General features: G+C 46.1%; 1 protein-coding gene across 1 annotated transcript in view; it reads left to right on the forward strand.

The window, feature by feature from the left end:
- Positions 1-20,600, forward strand: part of utrn (utrophin) — a 686,012-nt gene that overhangs the window by 211,831 nt on the left and 453,581 nt on the right. Inside the window, exons 21-27 of the mRNA XM_087991761.1 lie at positions 3,327-3,463; positions 7,008-7,217; positions 9,391-9,504; positions 14,334-14,489; positions 16,430-16,600; positions 16,944-17,126; positions 19,657-19,791. Of these exons, the coding sequence (XP_087847887.1) occupies positions 3,327-3,463; positions 7,008-7,217; positions 9,391-9,504; positions 14,334-14,489; positions 16,430-16,600; positions 16,944-17,126; positions 19,657-19,791 (1,106 nt within the window). The remainder of the gene's footprint in view (positions 1-3,326; positions 3,464-7,007; positions 7,218-9,390; positions 9,505-14,333; positions 14,490-16,429; positions 16,601-16,943; positions 17,127-19,656; positions 19,792-20,600) is intronic.

A 20,600-nucleotide genomic window follows, 5' to 3' on the forward strand; every position in this document is an offset into this window, starting at 1 on the left:
CTACATTTCCCATAGCTTACCCACCCAAGGGGCAATTTAGCATGGCTCATCCATCTAACCTGCACATCTTTAGATTGTGGGAGGAATCTGGAGCAACCAGAGGAAATCCACACAAACTTAGGAAGAATGTGCAAACTCCATGGAAACAGTCACCCAAGGGTGGAATCGAGCCTGGGTCTCTGGTGCTGTGAGGCAGCAGTGCTAACAACTGAGCCACTGTGCTGTCCATGTGACGATAATAAATTAAACCAGCCTTGATTGGTCAATAGCCTTCTCCTGTGTATGATTTTTATATCTTAAATTTACAGTGAACTATTATGTCAAGAGATAGTGGTTTTCTGGGCTGTGTCCAGGACGGGTTGAGGCCACTGCCAGGGTGAATTGAGCGTGAATAGCTATGCTGGACGTTGTCCTGCTCATGAAAATTCTTGAATTTCTACTTCATATTGTTTGGTTGTCAGAAATTAAAACTAAGTAACAGTACAAAAGTTTCTGACCAACTTGGGTTCTGTGGATAATGGGTGCCAGAGATTAATACATTGTAGCTTAAAAATGTGTTGCTGGAAAAGCGCAGCAGGTCAGGCAGCATCAAAGGAGCAGGAGAATCGACGTTTCGGGCATAAGCCCTTCTTCAGGAATGAGGAGGGTGTGCCAAGCAGGCTAAGGTAAAAGGTAGGGAGGAGGGACTTAGGGGAGGGGCGTTGGGAATACGATAGGTGGAAGGAGGTCAAGGTGAGGGTGATAGGCCGGAGAGGGGGTGGGGGCGGAGAGGTCGGGAAGAAGATTGCAGGTCAAGAAGGCGGTGCTGAGTCTGTGGGTTGGGACTGAGAAAAGGTGGGGGGAGGGGAAATGAGAAAGCTGAGAAATCTGCATTCATCCCTTGTGGTTGGAGGGTTCCTAGGCGGAAGATGAGGCGCTCTTCCTCCAGGCGTCGTGTTGCTATGGTCTGACGATGGAGGAGGCCAAGGGCCTGCATGTCCTTGGCGGAGTGGGAGGGGGAGTTAAAGTGTTCACCACGGGGCGGTTGGGTTGGTTGGTGCGGGTGTCCCAGAGATGTTCTCTGAAACGTTCCGCAAGTAGGCGGCCTGTCTCCCCTATGTATAGGAGGCCACATCGGGTGCAGCGGATGCAGTAAATGATGTGTGTGGAGGTGCAGGTGAATTTCTGACGGATATGGAAGGATCCCTTGGGGCCTTGGAGGGATGTGAGGGGGGAGATGTGGGCACAAGTTTTGCATTTCTTGTGGTTGCAGGTGAAGGTGCCGGGAGTGGAGGTTGGGTTGGTGGGGGGTGTGAATCTGACGAGGGAGTCACGGAGGGAGTGGTCTTTCCGGAACGCTGACAGGGGTGGGGAGGGAAATATATCCTTGGTGGTGGGGTCCGTTTGGAGGTGGCAGAAATGACGAAGGATGATACGATGTATCTGGAGGTTGGTGGGGTATAGGTGAGGACCAGTGGGGTTCTGTCCTGGTGGCGATTGGAGGGGCAGGGTTCAAGGGCGGAGGAGCGGGAAGTGGAGGAGATGCAGTGGAGAGCATCGTCAACCATGTCTGAGGGGAAATTGCGGTCTTTGAAGAAGGAGGCCATCTGGGTTGTTCGGTATTGGAATTGGTCCTCCTGGGAGCAGATGCGGCGAAGGCGAAGGAGTTGGGAATATGGGATGGCGTTTTTACAGGAGCGGGGTGGGAGGAGGTGTAATCTTGGTAGCTGTGGGTGTCAGTCGGTTTATAGTAAACGTCCGTGTTGATTCGGTCGTCCGAGATAGAAATGGAGAGGTCTAGGAAGGGGAGGGAGGAGTCTGAGACGGTCCAGGTAAATTTGAGGTCTGGGTGGAAGGTGTTAGTAAAGTGGATGAACTGTTCAACCTCCTTGTGGGAGCACGAGGTAGCGCCGATACAGTCATCGATGTAGCGGAGGAAAAGGTGGGGGGTGGTGCCAGTGTAGCTGCGGAAGATGGACTGTTCCACATATCCTACGAAGAGGCAAGCATAGTTGAGGCCCATGCGGGTGCCCATGGCTACTCCTTTGGTTTGGAGGAAGTGGGAGGATTGGGAAGAGATGTTGTTCAGAGTGAGGACCAGTTCAGTCAGTCGAAGGAGGGTGTCAGTGGAAGGGTACTGGTTGGTTCGGCGGGAAAAGAAGAAGCGGAGGGCTTTGAGGCCTTTGTGATAGGGGATGGAGGTGTATAGGGACTAGATGTCCATGGTGAAAATAAGGCATTGGGGGCCAGGGATGCAAAAATCATGGAGGAGGTGGAGGGTGTGGGTGGTGTCCTGAACGTAGGTGGGGAGTTCTTGGACTAAGTGGGACAGGACCGTGTCAAGGTATGCAGAAATGAATTCGGTGGGGCAGGAGCAGGCTGAGACAATGGGTCAGCCGGGGCAGTCAGGTTTGTGGATTTTGGGCAGGAGGTAGAAACGGGCGGTGCGGGGTTGTGGGACTATGAAGTTGGAGGCGGTGGATGGGAGATCCCCTGAGGTGTTGAGGTTATGGATGGTCTACGCCCTCCACCTCCTCCATGATTTTCCCTGGCCCCCAACGCCTTATCTTCACCATGGACATCCAGTCCCTATACACCTCCATCCCCTATCACAAAGGCCTCAAAGCCCTCCGCTTCTCCCTTTCCCGCCGAACCAACCAGTAACCTTCCACTGACACCATCCTTCGACTGACTGAACTGGTCCTCACTCTGAACAACATCTCTTCCCAATCCTCCCACTTCCTCCAAACCAAAGGAGTAGCCATGGGCACCCGCATGGGCCCCAGCTATGCCTGCCTCTTCGTAGGATATGTGGAACAGTCCATCTTCCGCAGCTACACTGGCACCACCCCTCACCTTTTCCTCCGCTACATCGATGACTGTATCGGCGCTACCTTGTGCTCCCACGAGGAGGTTGAACAGTTCATCCACTTTACTAACACCTTCCACCCCGACCTCAAATTTACCTGGACCGTCTCAGACTCCTCCCTCCCCTTCCTAGACCTCTCCATTTCTATCTCGGACGACCGAATCAACACGGACGTTTACTATAAACCGACTGACTCCCACAGCTACCTAGATTACACCTCCTCCACCCTGCCCCCTGTAAAAACGCCATCTCATATTCCCAATTCCTTCGCCTTCGCCGCATCTGCTCCCAGGAGGATGAATGCATTCTAACATTGGTGCTGTTAAAATTAGTGATGTTGTCCCAAGCATTTGAGCACTCACAGCAATGTTATATTTCCTGTAATTTTGAGTTGGGGTTATTTGATTTTTTGATGCTAATAACTGTTGCTGCAGTTTAGTTCTTCACTGAGCCTTTTTGTAATCTCCCTCATTGAAAGGGTTAGAAAGTCCTTGGAGTGTCGATGCTGTAAAGTCGCTGAAAACGTTGCTTGACCGATCCGAGGCCCAAGTTATATCAGATTGGAATACAGTTATTACACTGGAAGCTGCTCAGAATACATTAAAATACACAGCGGTAAGGAGCACCTAGTTATCATCAGAAGTTTATAATGCACTGTGGCTACTTTGCTTAGTTACATTAATTCCTTAGTGTGAAAGGTTATTCCGTGAGTGTCAGTTCATCAAATTCAAGAACGTTTTACTCTGGATTGTTTCTTTCCTGAGGGAGTAAAGAGTAAGTAATCAATCTTGGAGATGCATGCTAATGGAGTTGCATGCTAATAGAGATGCAGTAAAGCATCTCCTAAGAATCCTAAAACTCGTGTTTTGCAAGATTACTCGATTGGTTATTAGTTTGGCCTATTAGCTCCGAAACAGAATATCACTGCTCAACCCTGGCTAGAACAGATCATTCAGTAACATGCTCGTTTAACTGTCTCTATCTCTTGTCCCTTCATTTTCCTGTTGTGTCAATCCTTCCCTACTCTGTTACTCCTTTGCATTCCTTTTCTACTGCACGTTTGTGCTCTCCCTGTTCACTCCCTTACATGCTTTTTCATTCCGGTTGCACACTCTCCTACCCCACCACTCCTCCTTTGCCTGCTGGCTATTTTCTTTCTCTCTACTCTACTTTCTGTCCCCACCTCTCTCCATTTACCACCACTCCCTCCACTCCCCACCCCTCTACCCTCCACCCCTCTACCCTCCACCCCTCCCTCTCACATTCCCTTTTCCCTACTCCTCTTTCTCATACTTCCCTCTTTGTCTCTCTCATTCCTCTCTATCTCTCTCCACCCCATTCTCACTCTCTCCTGCCACATTGCCATATTCTCTCTGCCCCCTGTGCTCGGTCTGCCCCCCCGTGATCTCTCTGCCCCCCCGTGATCTCTCTGCCCCCCCGTGATCTCTCTGCCCCCCCGTGATCTCTCTGCCCCCCCCCCGTGATCTCTCTCCCCCCCCCCCGTGCTCTCTCTGCTGCCCCCCCGTGCTCTCTCTGCTGCCCCCCCGTGCTCTCTCTGCTGCCCCCCCCGTGCTCTCTCTGCTGCCCCCCCGTGCTCTGCTGCCCCCCCCGTGCTCTCTCTGCTGCCCCCCCGTGCTCTCTCTGCTGCCCCCCGTGCTCTCTCTGCTGCCCCCCCGTGCTCTCTCTGCTGCCCCCCCGTGCTCTCTCTGCTGCCCCCCCGTGCTCTCTCTGCTGCTCCCCCGTGCTCTTTCTGCCCAACCCCCGTGCTCTTTCTGCCCAACCCCCGTGCTCTTTCTGCCCAACCCCCGTGCTCTTTCTGCCCAACCCCCGTGCTCTCTCTGCCCCACCCCCGTGCTCTCTCTGCCCCACCCCCGTGCTCTCTCTGCCCCCCTGTGCTCTCTCTGCCCCCCTGTGCTCTCTCTGCCCCCCTGTGCTCTCTCTGCCCCCCTGTGCTCTCTCTGCCCCCCTGTGCTCTCTCTGCCCCCCTGTGCTCTCTCTGCCCCCCTGTGCTCTCTCTGCCCCCCTGTGCTCTCTCTGCCCCCCTGTGCTCTCTCTGCCCCCCTGTGCTCTCTCTGCCCCCCTGTGCTCTCTCTGCCCCCCTGTGCTCTCTCTACTCCCCCTGTGCTCTCTCTACTCCCCCTGTGCTCTCTCTACTCCCCCTGTGCTCTCTCTACTCCCCCTGTGCTCTCTCTACTCCCCCTGTGCTCTCTCTACTCCCCCTGTGCTCTCTCTACTCCCCCTGTGCTCTCTCTACTCCCCCTGTGCTCTCTCTACTCCCCCTGTGCTCTCTCTACTCCCCCTGTGCTCTCTCTACTCCCCCTGTGCTCTCTCTACTCCCCCTGTGCTCTCTCTACTCCCCCTGTGCTCTCTCTACTCCCCCTGTGCTCTCTCTACTCCCCCTGTGCTCTCTCTACTCCCCCTGTGCTCTCTCTACTCCCCCTGTGCTCTCTCTACTCCCCCTGTGCTCTCTCTACTCCCCCTGTGCTCTCTCTACTCCCCCTGTGCTCTCTCTACTCCCCCTGTGCTCTCTCTACTCCCCCTGTGCTCTCTCTACTCCCCCTGTGCTCTCTCTACTCCCCCTGTGCTCTCTCTACTCCCCCTGTGCTCTCTCTACTCCCCCTGTGCTCTCTCTACTCCCCCTGTGCTCTCTCTACTCCCCCTGTGCTCTCTCTACTCCCCCTGTGCTCTCTCTACTCCCCCTGTGCTCTCTCTACTCCCCCTGTGCTCTCTCTACTCCCCCTGTGCTCTCTCTACTCCCCCTGTGCTCTCTCTACTCCCCCTGTGCTCTCTCTACTCCCCCTGTGCTCTCTCTACTCCCCCTGTGCTCTCTCTACTCCCCCTGTGCTCTCTCTACTCCCCCTGTGCTCTCTCTACTCCCCCTGTGCTCTCTCTACTCCCCCTGTGCTCTCTCTACTCCCCCGTGCTCTCTCTACTCCCCCTGTGCTCTCTCTACTCCCCCTGTGCTCTCTCTACTCCCCCTGTGCTCTCTCTACTCCCCCTGTGCTCTCTCTACTCCCCCTGTGCTCTCTCTACTCCCCCTGTGCTCTCTCTGCCCCCCTGTGCTCTCTCTGCCCCCCTGTGCTCTCTCTGCCCCCCTGTGCTCTCTCTGCCCCCCTGTGCTCTCTCTGCCCCCCTGTGCTCACTCTGCCCCCCTGTGCTCTCTCGCCCCCCTGTGCTCTCTCTGCCCCCCTGTGCTCTCTCTGCCCCCCTGTGCTCTCTCTGCCCCCCTGTGCTCTCTCTGCCCCCCTGTGCTCTCTCTGCCCCCCTGTGCTCTCTCTGCCCCCCTGTGCTCTCTCTGCCCCCCTGTGCTCTCTCTCTGCCCCCCTGTGCTCTCTCTCTGCCCCCCTGTGCTCTCTCTGCCCCCCTGTGCTCTCTCTGCCCCCCTGTGCTCTCTCTGCCCCCCCGTGCTCTCTCTCTGCTCCCCCGTGCTCTCTCTGCTCCCCCGTGCTCTTTCTGCTCCCCCGTGCTCTCTCTGCTCCCCCGTGCTCTCTCTGCTCCCCCGTGCTCTCTCTGCTCCCCCGTGCTCTCTCTGCTCCCCCGTGCTCTCTCTGCTCCCCCGTGCTCTCTCTGCTCCCCCGTGCTCTCTCTGCTCCCCTGTGCTCTCTCTGCTCCCCCGTGCTCTCTCTGCTCCCCCGTGCTCTCTCTGCCCCCCCGTGCTCTCTGTCTGCCCCCCCCCCCCCATGGTCTCTCTGCTCCCCCGTGCTCTCTCTGCTCCCCGATCCCTCTCTCTGCTCCCGTGCACTCTCTGCCCTTCCCCCGTGCTCTCTCTCCCCTGCTCCCATTTCCTCTCACTTCTCCCCCATTTTCTGTCACCCCTCCCTCCATTCTCTGTCTCTCTACCCCCCACCCATTCTCTGTCTCTTTATCTCTCCTTCATTCCTGTCTCACTTATTTCTGCCCTCTTTCATTCCTCCGTCTTTCTCCCCTCATCCCTTTCTCTCTCTCTCCCCCTCCCCTCATCCTCTTCCCACCTCTCACCATCTTCCCCACCCCCACCTACTGACGCCCCCTGCCTTCTTTGCCCCCCCTTTGCACCTTCCTTCCCCTCTGTGTTCCCCTCTTCTCCTCCACCCCCTTCCCTCCACCTCTATCTTCCCTCTACACCTTCTCCTTCCCCACCCCTTCCTTCCTCCACATCCTTCCATTCTCCGCATCCCAGATTCTACGAGATGATTTGACAAGCCATCAGCCTGAAATGGATAAGCTCACAGCTGAGACTCAAAGCATGGGGGAGGAGCTGATGTCTTCTCCGGACACGTATAACCTAGAATTGGACGCAATTCAAACACGGTGGAGAAGGCTGATGACAAAACTTCAGGGTGACTGTCAGATACTGGAAGACACTATATCCAAACTGCAGCAATTTCAGGTCAGTGAGACTGTACAAAATTAATGTTGAATAAGGTCTCAGTCTACGAAGGAGAAAGCGAGGACTGCAGATGCTCGAGATCAGAGTTGAGCGTGTGGTGCTGGAAAAGCACAGCAGGTAAGGCAGCATCCGAAAAGCAAGAGAATCGAGGTTTCGGGCATAATTCCTGATGAAGGGCTTATGCCCGAAACGTTGATTCTCCAGCTCCTTGGATGCTGCCTGAACTGCTGTGCTTTTCCAGCACCACACTCTTGACTCACTCTGCCAAGGACAAACAATAGGATGCGATTGTGCAAGATATAGCTTCTGATACTGCAGCATTCTCTCAGTGCTGAATGAAAGAATCAAGCCAATGCTTACAGTGTATGTTTACATTTTTAAACTGTTAGCTTGCTTCTGATGCAGTACAGGGGGAGTACAAGGCATTCTAAATGAGTCCCACGTTTCTGCCCCTGGTCTACATTTCTCCATACCTTTTCTATTCGTACAAACATCTTCTAACTGTTGTAATTGTACCTGCATTTTTCACTTCCTCAGGAAGTTCATTACCCATGTGAACCACCCTCTGTGTAAAAAAAAAAATTGCCTCTCACTTGTCACTTTCAGCCCAAGCCTGGATATTGTTGTGGTCTTGTTGCATTTGAACATGGACTACTTCAGTATCTAGGGAGTCATGAATGGTGCTGAACATTGTGCAACCCTTGGTGAACATTCCCACTTCTGACCTTGTGATGGAGGGGGTGTAAGAATCTGGTGTGACCACATTTCGAATATTGTGAGCAATTTTTGAGCCCCACATTTAAGGAAGGATGTGCTAGTGTTGGTAGGGACCCAGAGGAGCTTTACAAGAATGATTCCAGGGATGACGGGCTTGCCATACTATCTTATGAGGAGTGGTTCGGCACTTTTGAAAGATGAGCCGGGATCTCATTGAAACTTGTAGAACACTGAGGACCCTGGATAGATTGGATGTGGAGAAGATATTTCCATTAGTAGGAGAGACTAGGACCTGAGGGCACAGCCTCAGAGGGAATGGATGACCCTTTAGAATTGAGGTAAAGAGGAATTTCTTCAATCAGAGGGTTGTTAATCTGTGGAACTCATTGCCGCAGAGGGCTGTGGAGGCTCTTCAGAGAACCTTTCCTAACTTGATGGGCTAAATAGCCTCGATCTGCACTATATGGATTCTGTGATTTTGATATCACTAAAACATTAGCGGAATGTTATGCTGATTTTTGAAACAAATTTGCACATGACTAATTTATTTTGGTTAGACGTTGAAAAATAACTAAGTTCAAATTTTTGTGATCATTTGGCCCACTCCTGAATTGTCTGCCAGTTTCACCACTTGTTTCCTGTATCTTTATTAATTTTGAATGGGTGTAAACTTGTGTACAAAATATTAAGGCTAGCAGGATCCAAAGTAACCATTGTTGAAGTTGTATGGTTCTTTAAAAAACATTTTAAAAGATTTTTCCATGCTAAAATTTGTGATTTATGTATGCAAATTTAAAAAGAAAAACTTAATTAGTTGCATTTTCTTAAAGTTTAGTGCACCATTGATGGTTTGACATAATTTTTTTTTATAACACCAGTAAGATAAAGGGAGGCATAAAGAATATATATATTTTGTACTTCAGCCCGATTATTTATCCTGAGATTCTCTGGTTTCTGTCCTCTTTTATGTTCTAAGTACAATAGAGTGATTTCCTAGACAGCTGCTGTCATTGAGATTGATGAGAAAGTGAATTTCCATGTTCGATTACAAAAAATGTGATCCAAGAATTTCCTGACCATTAAGCAAGATTGGGGCAATTCAGAGAGATGACTAAAGGCAGAACTGAATAGATTACTTTTGCTCCATGTGATTTAATAAAAGCTTTCCAAAGCTCACTGTCAAGAGTCACGTGAGTTGTGGTTGCTTTAACATGGTATTGGAGAGGGGTATCTCTTTTTAGTCTCCCTTCAGGAGAGGAAAGAATTAGAGAAATAAGGAGAAAGAGAATCATTTTTTTTCTTCAGTTCCAGATTCAACATGTACATCCATGTTCCCTCTGAGTTTGCTGAAAACTCCCATCTGCCATATTAGGTGAAATGATAATTGAAACCCCAATCAAATGTATTTATTTTTGATCATTATTGAGACAATCATTTCTCATTCTTTTCAATGCAGAAACATGCAGATGCCGTGGAAACATGGGTAGATAATGCAGAGACCTTCTTGTCCAAGGAGACCATCACGTCAGGCAAAAAAGAGGAGTTCTGGCAGCAGGTGGAGCAGTGCATGGTATGAACAGATCTGCTGTCAGAAAAAAGGGCTTTTTAGGAAAATGTGGAGACGTTATGACACAGAAGTGTTCCATTTGGCCCAAGCTGTGTTGGTGTGAGGCTAGCCTCCCATTCTAGTCACCCTCATTCTGTTTCCAGATCCCTTCACATTTTCTTTCTCTTTTGTCCATATTTCCAACCTAATTATAAATGTTAAGCCAATTTCTTCCCCCACCATTAACCCTGCAGTGCATTTTACAACTACGTTATTGTGTGAGAGGATGTTTCTCCAGCCGTTTTCCTTGAAAATCTTTGCATTTAAAACGATGCAAAACTGCTCATTCCACAGTAAAAGCAAGTACTGTGGATATTAGAAAGCTGAAACAAATACACAATGTTGGAGAATCTTCAGAGGTCTGGCAGCATTTGTGGAGAGAGAGAAGCCGATTTAATGTTTCATGTCTGGTATGACTCCTTTTTAGAACTGCTCATTCCACATCACTAGTTTACTTATTCATCTTTCTGAAATATATGGTACACCAGCCTAATACAGAGGAACCTTGGTTATCCAAAGAACACGGGTGAGGAGTATTTCATTTGGTTAATCAATTCCTGGACAATGTAGTTTAGCTAAGCATGAAGACCTTGCGATCTTGCTGGATAATCCAAAGTCGGATAATCGAATGCCGGATCATCGAGGTTCCTCTGTATTGAGGTTTTTGTACTTTTTTTCCAAAGTTGAATCTTAAAGCTTATATTGTGGTCATTGGTCCAGAACTACGTGTTCACCTAGTATTTTGGCCTGCTCTGTTTAATTATTCATAACTGGATCCAGCAACCCATCCATTCGGTAGGCTAACTAGTAGCATGCTCCTCTATGCAGTTCAAACATTCTTTTCCCATTCCCGTATTTATTCCGTCTTTGTCCTAATTTGCAAGTGATGATCAAAATCTTCCAGATCAGCAATTTTGTTCCTATTAATTTCACTAATATGCAGTTTTCCACTTTCATTTCCTTCCTATGTCTAAATATGACTTGATGCTGAAATAGATGTATTCACCCCTGAAATGCCCAACATGCTGACATAAATTTATGTATGTGGTAGACCATTGGGAAAACATCCCTCCATAAGTGGAATAGGTGGAAATTTGATGAGCTGCATCTCCAATCACATACTTGTACTCTCCTACACAAAAGCAGTAATTGCTGGAAAGGCTTAGCAGGTGTGGCAGTATCTGTGGTGTGAAATCGATTAACGTTTCGGGTTGAGTGACCCTTTCTGAGAAGCCTATTCTGAGGAAGGGATACTTGATCTGAAATGTTAACTCTGATTTCTCTCGATTGATGCTGCCAGATCTGCTGAGCTTTCCCAGTGACTTCGGCTTTTGTTTCTGATTTACAGTATCTGTAGATCTTTCTATTTTTACCTTGTTTTCTCCTATGCTTGATGCTGATAGGCTCATTGTGAATCTATCAGCATTAAATGCACAAAAATGTTCAGATTATGATTGGAGGAACAATGGGTGGAATGAGTAAGGGAGGAAGAACAAGACATACATGAATGAGCCTCTGGGGATTCTGAGACCAGGGAGCCATTGCGGTTGCTGTGTGCCAGTAGAGGGTGGGGTTGGAAGTGGAGAAGGACCCTGCTAGGGATGGTGGGGACCAGGTGGGGAGTCTGCAATTGGTGTAGGGGCAAAGGGGAGGTTTGCAGGGAGGTTGAATAGTGAGAGGTCACCTGCACCGTCCAAGGAATTGTCCGATTGGGAAATGAGGCGATGAAGAAGAAACTGTAAGGTCATTAGATTGGGGGTGATGTGGAGGCTGTAAGTGGAATGGGGAAAAGGAGAAAGCTGCAGCAAGTCATGGAGAAGAGAACAAAGCTGCCGTGTTGGAGAGAGAGAGCAAGAAGACAAGGAGTGGAGAGAGAGGAGGAGACTGTAAAAGGGAGGTGAAGTGCTAAAGGAATATTTTTTGTCAGTATTCATGCTGAAAAAGATAATGTTGTTGAGGAGAATACTGAGATAAGGCTACTAGACTAGACAGGATTGAGGTTCACAAGGACGAGGTGTTAGCAATTCTGGAAAGTGTGAAAATAGATAAGTCCCCTGGGCCAGATGGGATTTATCCTAGGATTCTCTGGGAAGCCAGGGAGGAGATTGCAGAGCCGTTGGTTTTGATCTTTATGTCGTCATTGTCTACAGGAATAGTGTCAGGACTGGAGGATAGCAAGTGTTGTCCCATTGTTCAAAAAGGGGAGTAGAGACAACCCTGGTAATTATAGACCAGTGAGCCTTACTTCGGTTGTGGGTGAAGTGTTGGAAAAGGTTACGAGAGAGAGGATTTATAATCATCTCAAAAGGAATATTTTGATTAGGGATAGTCAACATGGTTTTCTGAAGGGTGGGTCGTGCCTCACAAACCTTATTGAGTTCTTTGAGATGGTGATCAAACAGGTGGATGAGGGTAAAGTGGTTCATGTGGTGTATATGGATTTCAGTAAGGCATTTGATTAAGTTCCCCATGGTAGACTATTGCTCAAAATATGGAGGTATGGGATTGAGAGTGATTTAGCAGTTTGGATCAGAAATTGACTAGCTGAAAGAAGGTAGAGGGTGGTGGCTGATGGGAAATGTTTATCCTGGAGTTCAGTTACTAGTGGTGTACTGCAAGAATCTGTTTTGCGGCCACTGCTGTTTGTCATTTTTATAAATGACCTGGATGAGGGCATAGAAGGATGGTTTAGTAAATTTGAGGATGACACTAAGGTTAGTGGAGTTGTGAATAGTGTTAAAGAATGTTGCAGGTTACAGAGGGACATAGATAAGCTGTAGAGTTGGGCTGAGAGGTGGCAAATGGAGTTTAATGCAGAAAAGTGTAAGGTGATTCACTTTGGAAGAGAACTGGGCTCATGGTAAAGATCTTGGTAGTGTAAATGAGCAGAGAGATCTGTGTCCATGTACATAGATCCCTTAAAGTTGCCACCCAGGTTAATAGGGTTGTTAGGAAGGCATACAGTGTTTTAGCTTTTATTGGTAGAGGGATTGAGAGCCACAAGGTCATGTTGCAGCTGTACAAAACTCTGGTACAGCCGCTCTTAGAGTATTGCATATAGTTCTGGACACCACGTTATAGGAAGCATGTGGGAGCTTTGAAAAAGGTTCAGTGGAGATTTAAGATGTTGCCTGGTATGGAGGGAAGGTCTTATGAGGAAAGGCTGGAGGAACTTGAGGCTGTTTTCGTTCGAGAGAAGAAGGTTAAGAGGTGACTTAATTGAGACATATAAGATAATCGGAGATTAGATAGGATGGATAGTGAGAGCCTTTTTCCTCGGACGGTGATGGCTAGCATGAGAGGGTGTAGCTTTAAATCGAGGATGATAGATATATGACAGATGTTAGAGGTAGGTTCTTCACTCAGAGAATGCCCTGCCTGCAACAATAGTAGATTCGCCAACTTTAAGGGCATTTAAATGGTCATTGGATAAAAATATGGATGAAAATGGAATAGTGTAGGATAGATAGGCTTCAGATTGGTTCCAAGGTCGGTGCAACATCGAGGGCCGAACTGCACTGTTCTATGTTCTAAAGGGTGGTGAGGTAAGGCTGGGTGTTGGAGTTGAGGAGAGGAGGGAAGCTGCAAGAGGGAGGGAGTGGAAGGCTGCAAAGGAGATAACTAGTTTTAAACCAATCAATAAAGAAATATTCAGCTAATTGTGAAAAATTATGTCAATTGTTCAATTTAAATGTGAAAATGTGAAGGGTACTTCCTACCTGACTCAAATCTTCCAGCTTTATGTACTGAACATTGGAAGGAAAAGCATCAGGTATTAGTATGACGATTTCTATGTGTAGCAGTGTGTTCATTATTTTTAAAAAAAACTTTGCTCCTTATTTGCATCTGTTAGGTTTTGCCAGTTTAAATACCGGGGTCTCAAGTAAATGAATGCATTCCTTGTGTGTTGTGGTTTTAATTTAATGGAAGGTTGGTAATTGTTCAGCACGTTGATGAATTTTCAAGGTTCTGCTTCCGAGAGAACAACTATCCCATATGGCAACTCAAACATGGAAAGTCTTGTTGCCATGTGACTGCATCACTTCATAAATGAGTTATGAGGAATGAAAATGTGAAAGGGGAAAATGAAGAAGTAACCCTGGAAAGAAATTGTTCTGTACCCATGTACACCTTAACTTATAAAAACAATTTCTGGCCTTCAATGATATTGACTTGTCTCAACTCATTCTTTTTCTAGATCAACCCTTTCTATAACTTCTATTCCCTCTGACCATCATTATGCTCTGTCACCTGTTTGTGGGATCTATAGAAGGTCAGGTCCCGGTACATTCAACCTTAGAATCTGCTAATTTAATATAGGGGCACTGCAGTGCCCATCAGCCTTAATTAACATTGTCCAGACATTGTAACTTAAGGAAGAAAGGATAGTTGTTAGAATCTGTAAGCATTGTAGAACTTGGTGCTTTAGATCAATTTTTCAATGGCATTATATTGCGTGACTGAGAGAATAATGATTACACACTTTGGCAAACAACCATTCTGTTATCTGTAATGATGCCGAATTACTCTTACTATTTTTAGAAAATCTTGCATAATTAAAGGTTGTTTATTCTTGGCTATAATTTATTGTCAACAAGCTGTTCTTTAGTTTAGAGATTAGGGTGTCCTATTGGTAAGCTTTATTTGAAGGACTTGTTGCAAAAATGTGAAAAAGCATAAAGAATTATTGTGTTACAGATACAACAGTTTTTTAAAGATATACATATTTATCTGAAAGAGGCAATAATTGCTCAATTAATTTTTTAACTGTTGATCTCTGTCTCTAAATATAGACATTTGTGAAAGAAATTCAGAATGTAGAGTCCAATTTGACATCAATGAATGAGATCCATGAATCATTGAAAAAGCAGCCAATGATAGCCATCTCCAATTCTGTGATATCTCGTATGGTTGATTGCCGCACACGATTTGAAAGTGTGAGCAACCAGGTAAGGGGTAAAATGTTCCATCGATTGTTAATTCATGGCTCTCCAGTATGTCAGGTGGTGTGAATAATGGTGGAACTTTCCTGCCAGAACAAAACTATTTGTTCCTTTTGTAGGACTTGAATCTGTGCGAGTAGTGTCCCTGTAAATGTCGAAAGCATACCCAAGAGTGAGCGAGTTTAATCCATGAGATCAGACCTTGTACTAATTTTATTTTCTGTAGTTTAGCCTTATGATTCTTCCTGACCAGTGTTTGTCATCTCCCATCCTGATTCTTACAATTAGATTACTTACAGTGTGGAAACAGGCCCTTCGGCCCAACAAGTCCACACCAACCCGCCGAAGCGCAACCCACCCATACCCCTACATTTACCCCTTACATAACACTACGGGCAATTTAGCATGGCCAATTCACCTGACCTGCACATCTTTGGACTGTGGGAGGAAACCGGAGCACCCGGAGGAAACCCACGCAGACACGGGGAGAATGTGCAAACTCCACACAGTCAGTCGCCTGAGGCGGGTATTGAACCCGGGTCTCTGGCGCTGTGAGGCAGCAGTGCTAACCACTGTGCCACCGTGCCGCCCACAATGTTATGGCTTATTTAGTACCAGCTACCAGCACCACCTCAGCCAGTATCCAAGGCCTATAACTCAATAGGCAGTGCTGTCACTTTCGAGGCTGAAGGTTTTTTCAAGGCCCAGCCAAGAGATCAAGAGATTTGAGCTCAGAGTATGTCTCACCTGTTGCCCCTCATGGAATAGTCTGCAATGCGGAGTGATGCCCCTGGCATAATGACCTTAATGTTGTGTAAAGTGTCAAGTAATCTGGTAACATCCCTTACCTTTTTCTGATTGTATTTCACTGAACTTTACATATATTTATTGTTGGGTATGAATGTCAAAACCTTCCCTGATTAAAGTATATTATCTATTAATTTATAATCTGGGTTGTGACAGATTTCAATGTTTTTCCGAAGCAATTATTTAATTCACCTCTTAATACAGTAATTTAGAGGGTTGATCATTTTTCTGATTTATTATGATTGCAGAGTTGGAGTGCAGTTACTAAAAGTTGCAAACTGCTGCATGTAGTCACAGGAAAATGTTTTTATGTTTTGGAGGATAAATGTGAGATGATGCATTTTGGAAGGTTAAGTACAAGTGGAAATTATATAGTGAATGGCAGAACCCTTAGGAGTATTGATATGCAGAGGGACCTGGCGTGCAGGCGCACAGATCATTAAAAGTGACAGCACAGAATAGATAAGATGGTAAAAAAGCCCTATGGCATGCTAGCCTTCATTGGAAGGTGCATTGAGAATAAGGAAAGGCAAGTTTTATAGAACTTTAGTTGGGCTACACTTGGAATATCGTGTTCAGTTCCGGTCATGACACTACCAGAAGGAAGTGGATGCTTTCAAGAGGGTACAGAAAAGGTTTACCAAGTTGTAGCCTGGTATGGGGAATTATAGTTACAGAGAAAGGTTGGATAGACTAGGTTTGTTTTCACTAGAATGCAGGAGGTTGAGAGGCAACGTGACAGAAATTTAGAAGATTGAGAGTGGCATGGATAGAATGGAAAGTATGAGGCTTTTTCTTGGGATGGAGGGGTTAATTACTAGGGAACACAGTTTCAATGTGTCGGGTGGGGGTGGGTCGGATTTGGAGGAGGAGGTAGGGAGTTTAAAAGAGATATACAAGACATGTTTTTCACACAAAACGTAGTGAGAGCCTGGAACGTGTTGCCATAGAAGGTGGTGGAAGCAGACACAATAGCAGCATTCAGGAAGCAGCTGGACAAATACGTGAATAGGAAGGGATTAGAGGGATACGGATCCTGTAAGAGAAGACCGTTTTAGTACAGAAGAGCAAACATGTTGGTGCAGGCTTGGAGGGCTGAAGAGCCTGTTCCTGTGCTGTATTGTTCTTTGTTTTTGTAGATTATGTCTCAGCAGGCAAGATTGTCTGAAGGCCATGAGAAGACATTGAACTTGAAGAAAGATCTTGTGGAAATGCGTGAGTGGACCATGCAAGCTGAAGAAGAATATTTAGAGAAAGACTTTGAATATAAGTCACCTGAAGAATTAGAGACTGCTTTAGAGGAGATGAAGGTAAAATATAATGCGTTGGTTCCAAGAATAATTAATATTGGACATTTCTGCATTGTAATTCCTTTAGTTCAGATTTGCTTTAATTAATGTCAGGAGCCTTACAGAGCAGCAAGGGAACAGGGTCAAACTCCTGCTGTTAACAAATATTGGGCTGTGCTGCAGGGCAAGTGCTGTTTCTGTCCCTCAATCAAAGCTATTGAGCCAGAATGTAATTTAATTCTGAAAGGTGCACACATAAGGACATGGGGGTTAAGAAAGGATTTTGCACCAAGGTTGAATGAGTAGCTTTTTCTCTTGCACAAATGACGACATTTCTTTTTCTCTCTCTTTCCCCCACACACAGCGAGCAAAAGAGGAGGTGCTGCAGAAAGAAGTTAGAGTGAAGATTCTGAAAGACAATATAAATTCAGTTCTTAAGAAAATTCAACCCAGTGATCAGGAACAGATGTCCAGGGATCTTAATGCGATGATGGAGAATTACAAGAGGCTTTGTGACAGGATTGAACGAAAATATTTGACTTTAAAGGTGAGGATAGTGATTATACTTGTGTTAAACAAAACATGTTCAAGAGATGCTATGTATTAGTGTAGTTTTATAGGATGAAAATCATTTTTTGTTGTTTATGGGTGCAGAGATACCCAAGGGTGGATGCTCCTAAAAAACAGTTTAAGCTGTCTGTGCATCCCCTTGGGTTGCATCACGTTAGTGATGGGCTGAAACTTGTTATCTCTGCCAATTGGCACTCATGAGATGTTGGAGCAAAGACTCTGAAGCGGAGGGAGCCACAAAACATATTTTCCAACATCACAGGTATGAGGAGAATGTTATTGTAATGTTTAAAGTTAATAATGTTGCTTTCCAAAGCTCTGAACTTGAGAAACTGGTGGCTATCAAATGTAACCCTGCTCATTTAAGCCTGTGTCTAGAAACATCTAAATGAAAATTTGCTACAGTTGAATTTTTTCACTGGGTTAGTGCAAGTAGCATTGATTTTGGTGTTGCTCGTACAACCAAGGAGTCCTGATGGCGGGTTATGCCTGAAATGTCGACTCTCCTGCTCCTCAGGTGCTGCCTGACCAGCTGTTCCAGTGCCACAATTTATCGACTCGTACAACCGAGGAGCATTACTGGTCACAGAAAAATGTAGCTTTGAATGCGCATGAAATTCCAGCACTGAAGTTGTTCCTTCCTTCAGTTGAGAACTGAATTTCCATCTGTTTAGATTTTTGCAGATGTCCATGAATAAATTGTGTGTAAACTGTAGAGATCTTCACCCTGGTAACATGGTCGCACGTTGGTAATGTCACTGGTCTAGTAATCCAGAGTGCTAGGTTAATGTTCTGGTGACAGAGAATGTCTTCAAGGCAGAGTTTGATAAATTCTTGATGTCACAAGGAATTAAGGGCTACGGGGAGAATGCGGGTAAGTGGAGTTGAAATGCCCATCAGCCATGATTAAATGGTGGAGTGGACTCGATGGGCCGAATGGCCTTACTTCCACTCCTATGTCTAATGGTCTTATGGACATAGGTTTGAGCCCCATTGTGACAGCTGGTGGAATTTAAATTCAGTTAGTAATTCAGGAATTGTTTTATTTTAAAATAAAAATTCTCAGTAATGGAGAACATGACATTGCCATCAATTGTCTTAAAAATACTAATGGGTCACAGTGAACGTAGTTTGGCTAACTTGTGATTTGCAAGTAGTAGTTTGGCTGACTCTTAATTGCCCTCTGAAGTAGTTAATCAAGCCACTCATTCTATAATTTTTGTGAGGCAGCATGGTGGCTCAGTGGTGAGCACTGCTGCCTCACAACCCCAAAGACCTGGGTTTGATTCCAGTCTCGGGCAACTTTTTGTGTGGAGTTTGCACATTCTCCCTGTGTCTGCGTGGTCTTCCTCCAGGTGCTTCCGGTTTCCTCCCACAATCCAAAGATGTTAGGTGAATTGGCCATGTTAATTGCTCATAGTGTGGGTTATTGGTCCGGAGTAAATATAGGGTCGGGGAATGGGTTTGGGTGGGTTACTCTTTGGAGGGTCGGTGTGGACTTGTTGGGCCGAAGAGCCTCTTTTACCACTGTGGGGAATTAGAATCAGAATAGGTAAGAAATGTTGGCCTTGTTAGCGATGCTTAAATCCCATGAAAGAATTAGAAAAGAATTGCTGCATATTTAATAAGGATGAGCCAGTCAGTTCGGAATGAGGAGAAATTGAATTGAAGTGTGGATTTCTCTCTTGCTCATTGAAAACAATTCCAGAAACCCAGATTAGATAGAAACCAGCTGTAGGTTGTTTCTAGCAAAACAATACTTCAGAACTGCATTGCTAACATGAGAATTAGAAACATGTGTTATCCATTTGGCACTTTTAACCTGTTCTGCATTCAATCAGATCATTGCTAATTTCAGTTTTTAGTGTATAAAGATATCCGAAAATGAAAGGAATAGTTTTGGTGAAAGAATAAATGTTAAAATATTTATAAAGAATTTTAATCAGAACTACTTAAGGTTGTTGTGCACTGATATTAGTAATTTGAAGATGCATTAGCAGTGGTCTCTCAGTATTGACAGTAGATGATATAATTGATACATTAAAGTCTTTCAACCAGTCATGTACCAATGGGTGGGGACATAGATAGAGCAGTTAGACAAACTTTTTCCCAGAGCAGAAATGGCTGTCGCCAGGAGTCATAATTTTAAGGTGATTGGAGGGAGGTATCGGGAAAATGTTAGAGGTAGGTTCTTTATGCGGAGAGTGGTAGGTGCGTGGAATACACTGCCAATGATGGTAGTAGATTCAGAGACATTAGGGCCATTTAAGCAGAATGTACATGGGCAGAACTGTCAACTAGTTACCTGTTTGTATCTTTCTTCATGACTCAGTAGCTTCCCCTTCACTGCAGCCACTCCCAATACCAACTGAAGTTCACTTGCTTCAAGCACAAGCTATTCATTGTATCCTGGTTGTCAAAATATCCACTGTACTGACCACTGACCAACTGAAAATCTTTTTTTCCTAATGTAAGTAAAGTTCTCCACTTTTCTCTCTCTGCCACAGGAGGTATGGTCTTGCTGGTGTGAGTTGCTCCATTACTTGGACATAGAAAATAATTGGTTAAAGAATCTGGAGGAGATGTTGTACACCACAGAAAATATACCAAATGGTGCTGAAGCGGTCAGTGAGGCCCTTGAGGTAACATGCTTATTAAAACTTAAAGATGCAACTTGAAATATAGTTCTCTTAAATTAAATGTAAATATTTTCTGTATAGGCAAGTTGGATATTACAGAGGAACATAGAACAGTGCAGCACAGTACAGGCCCTTCAGCTCACGATGTTGTGCTGAGCATTTATCTTAATCTAAGATCAACCTAACCTACACACCCCTGAATTTACTGCCGTCCATGTGCTTGTCCAGCAGTCGTTTAAATGGCCCTAATGTCTCTGAATCTACGACCATCATTGGCATTGCATTCCACGCTCCCACCACTCTCTGCGTAAAGAATCTATCTCTGACATTTTCCCGATACCTCCCTCCAATCACCTTAAAATTATGACTCCTTGTGATAGCCATTTCTGCTCTGGTGAAAAGTTTGTCTAACTGCTCTATCTATGCCCCTCATTATCTTGTACACCTCTATCAAGTCACCTCTCCTCCTGCTCCTCTCCAGTGTGAAAAGCCCTAGCTCACTCAACCTCACTTCATAAGACAAGCCCTCCAATCCAGGGAACATCCTGGTAAATCTCCTCTGCACCCTCTCTAAAGCATCTACATTCTTCCTATAATGAGGCGTCCAGAACTGGACACAGTATTCCAAGTGTGGTCAAACCAGGGTTATAGAGCTGCAGCAAAACCTCTCAGCTCTTATGAAAGCCAAAACACCATATGCTTTCTTAACAACCCTATCAACTTGGTTGACGACTTTGAGGGATTTATGTACATGGACCTTAAGATCCCGCTGTTCCTCCACACTGCCAAGAATCCTGTATTCAGCATTCAAA

The sequence above is a fragment of the Chiloscyllium plagiosum genome, unplaced genomic scaffold (assembly GCF_037043375.1).
Source record: "Chiloscyllium plagiosum isolate Xiang-an unplaced genomic scaffold, Cpla_swu_hap1 HiC_scaffold_10, whole genome shotgun sequence".
In the NCBI taxonomy this organism is placed as follows: Eukaryota; Metazoa; Chordata; class Chondrichthyes; order Orectolobiformes; family Hemiscylliidae; genus Chiloscyllium; species Chiloscyllium plagiosum.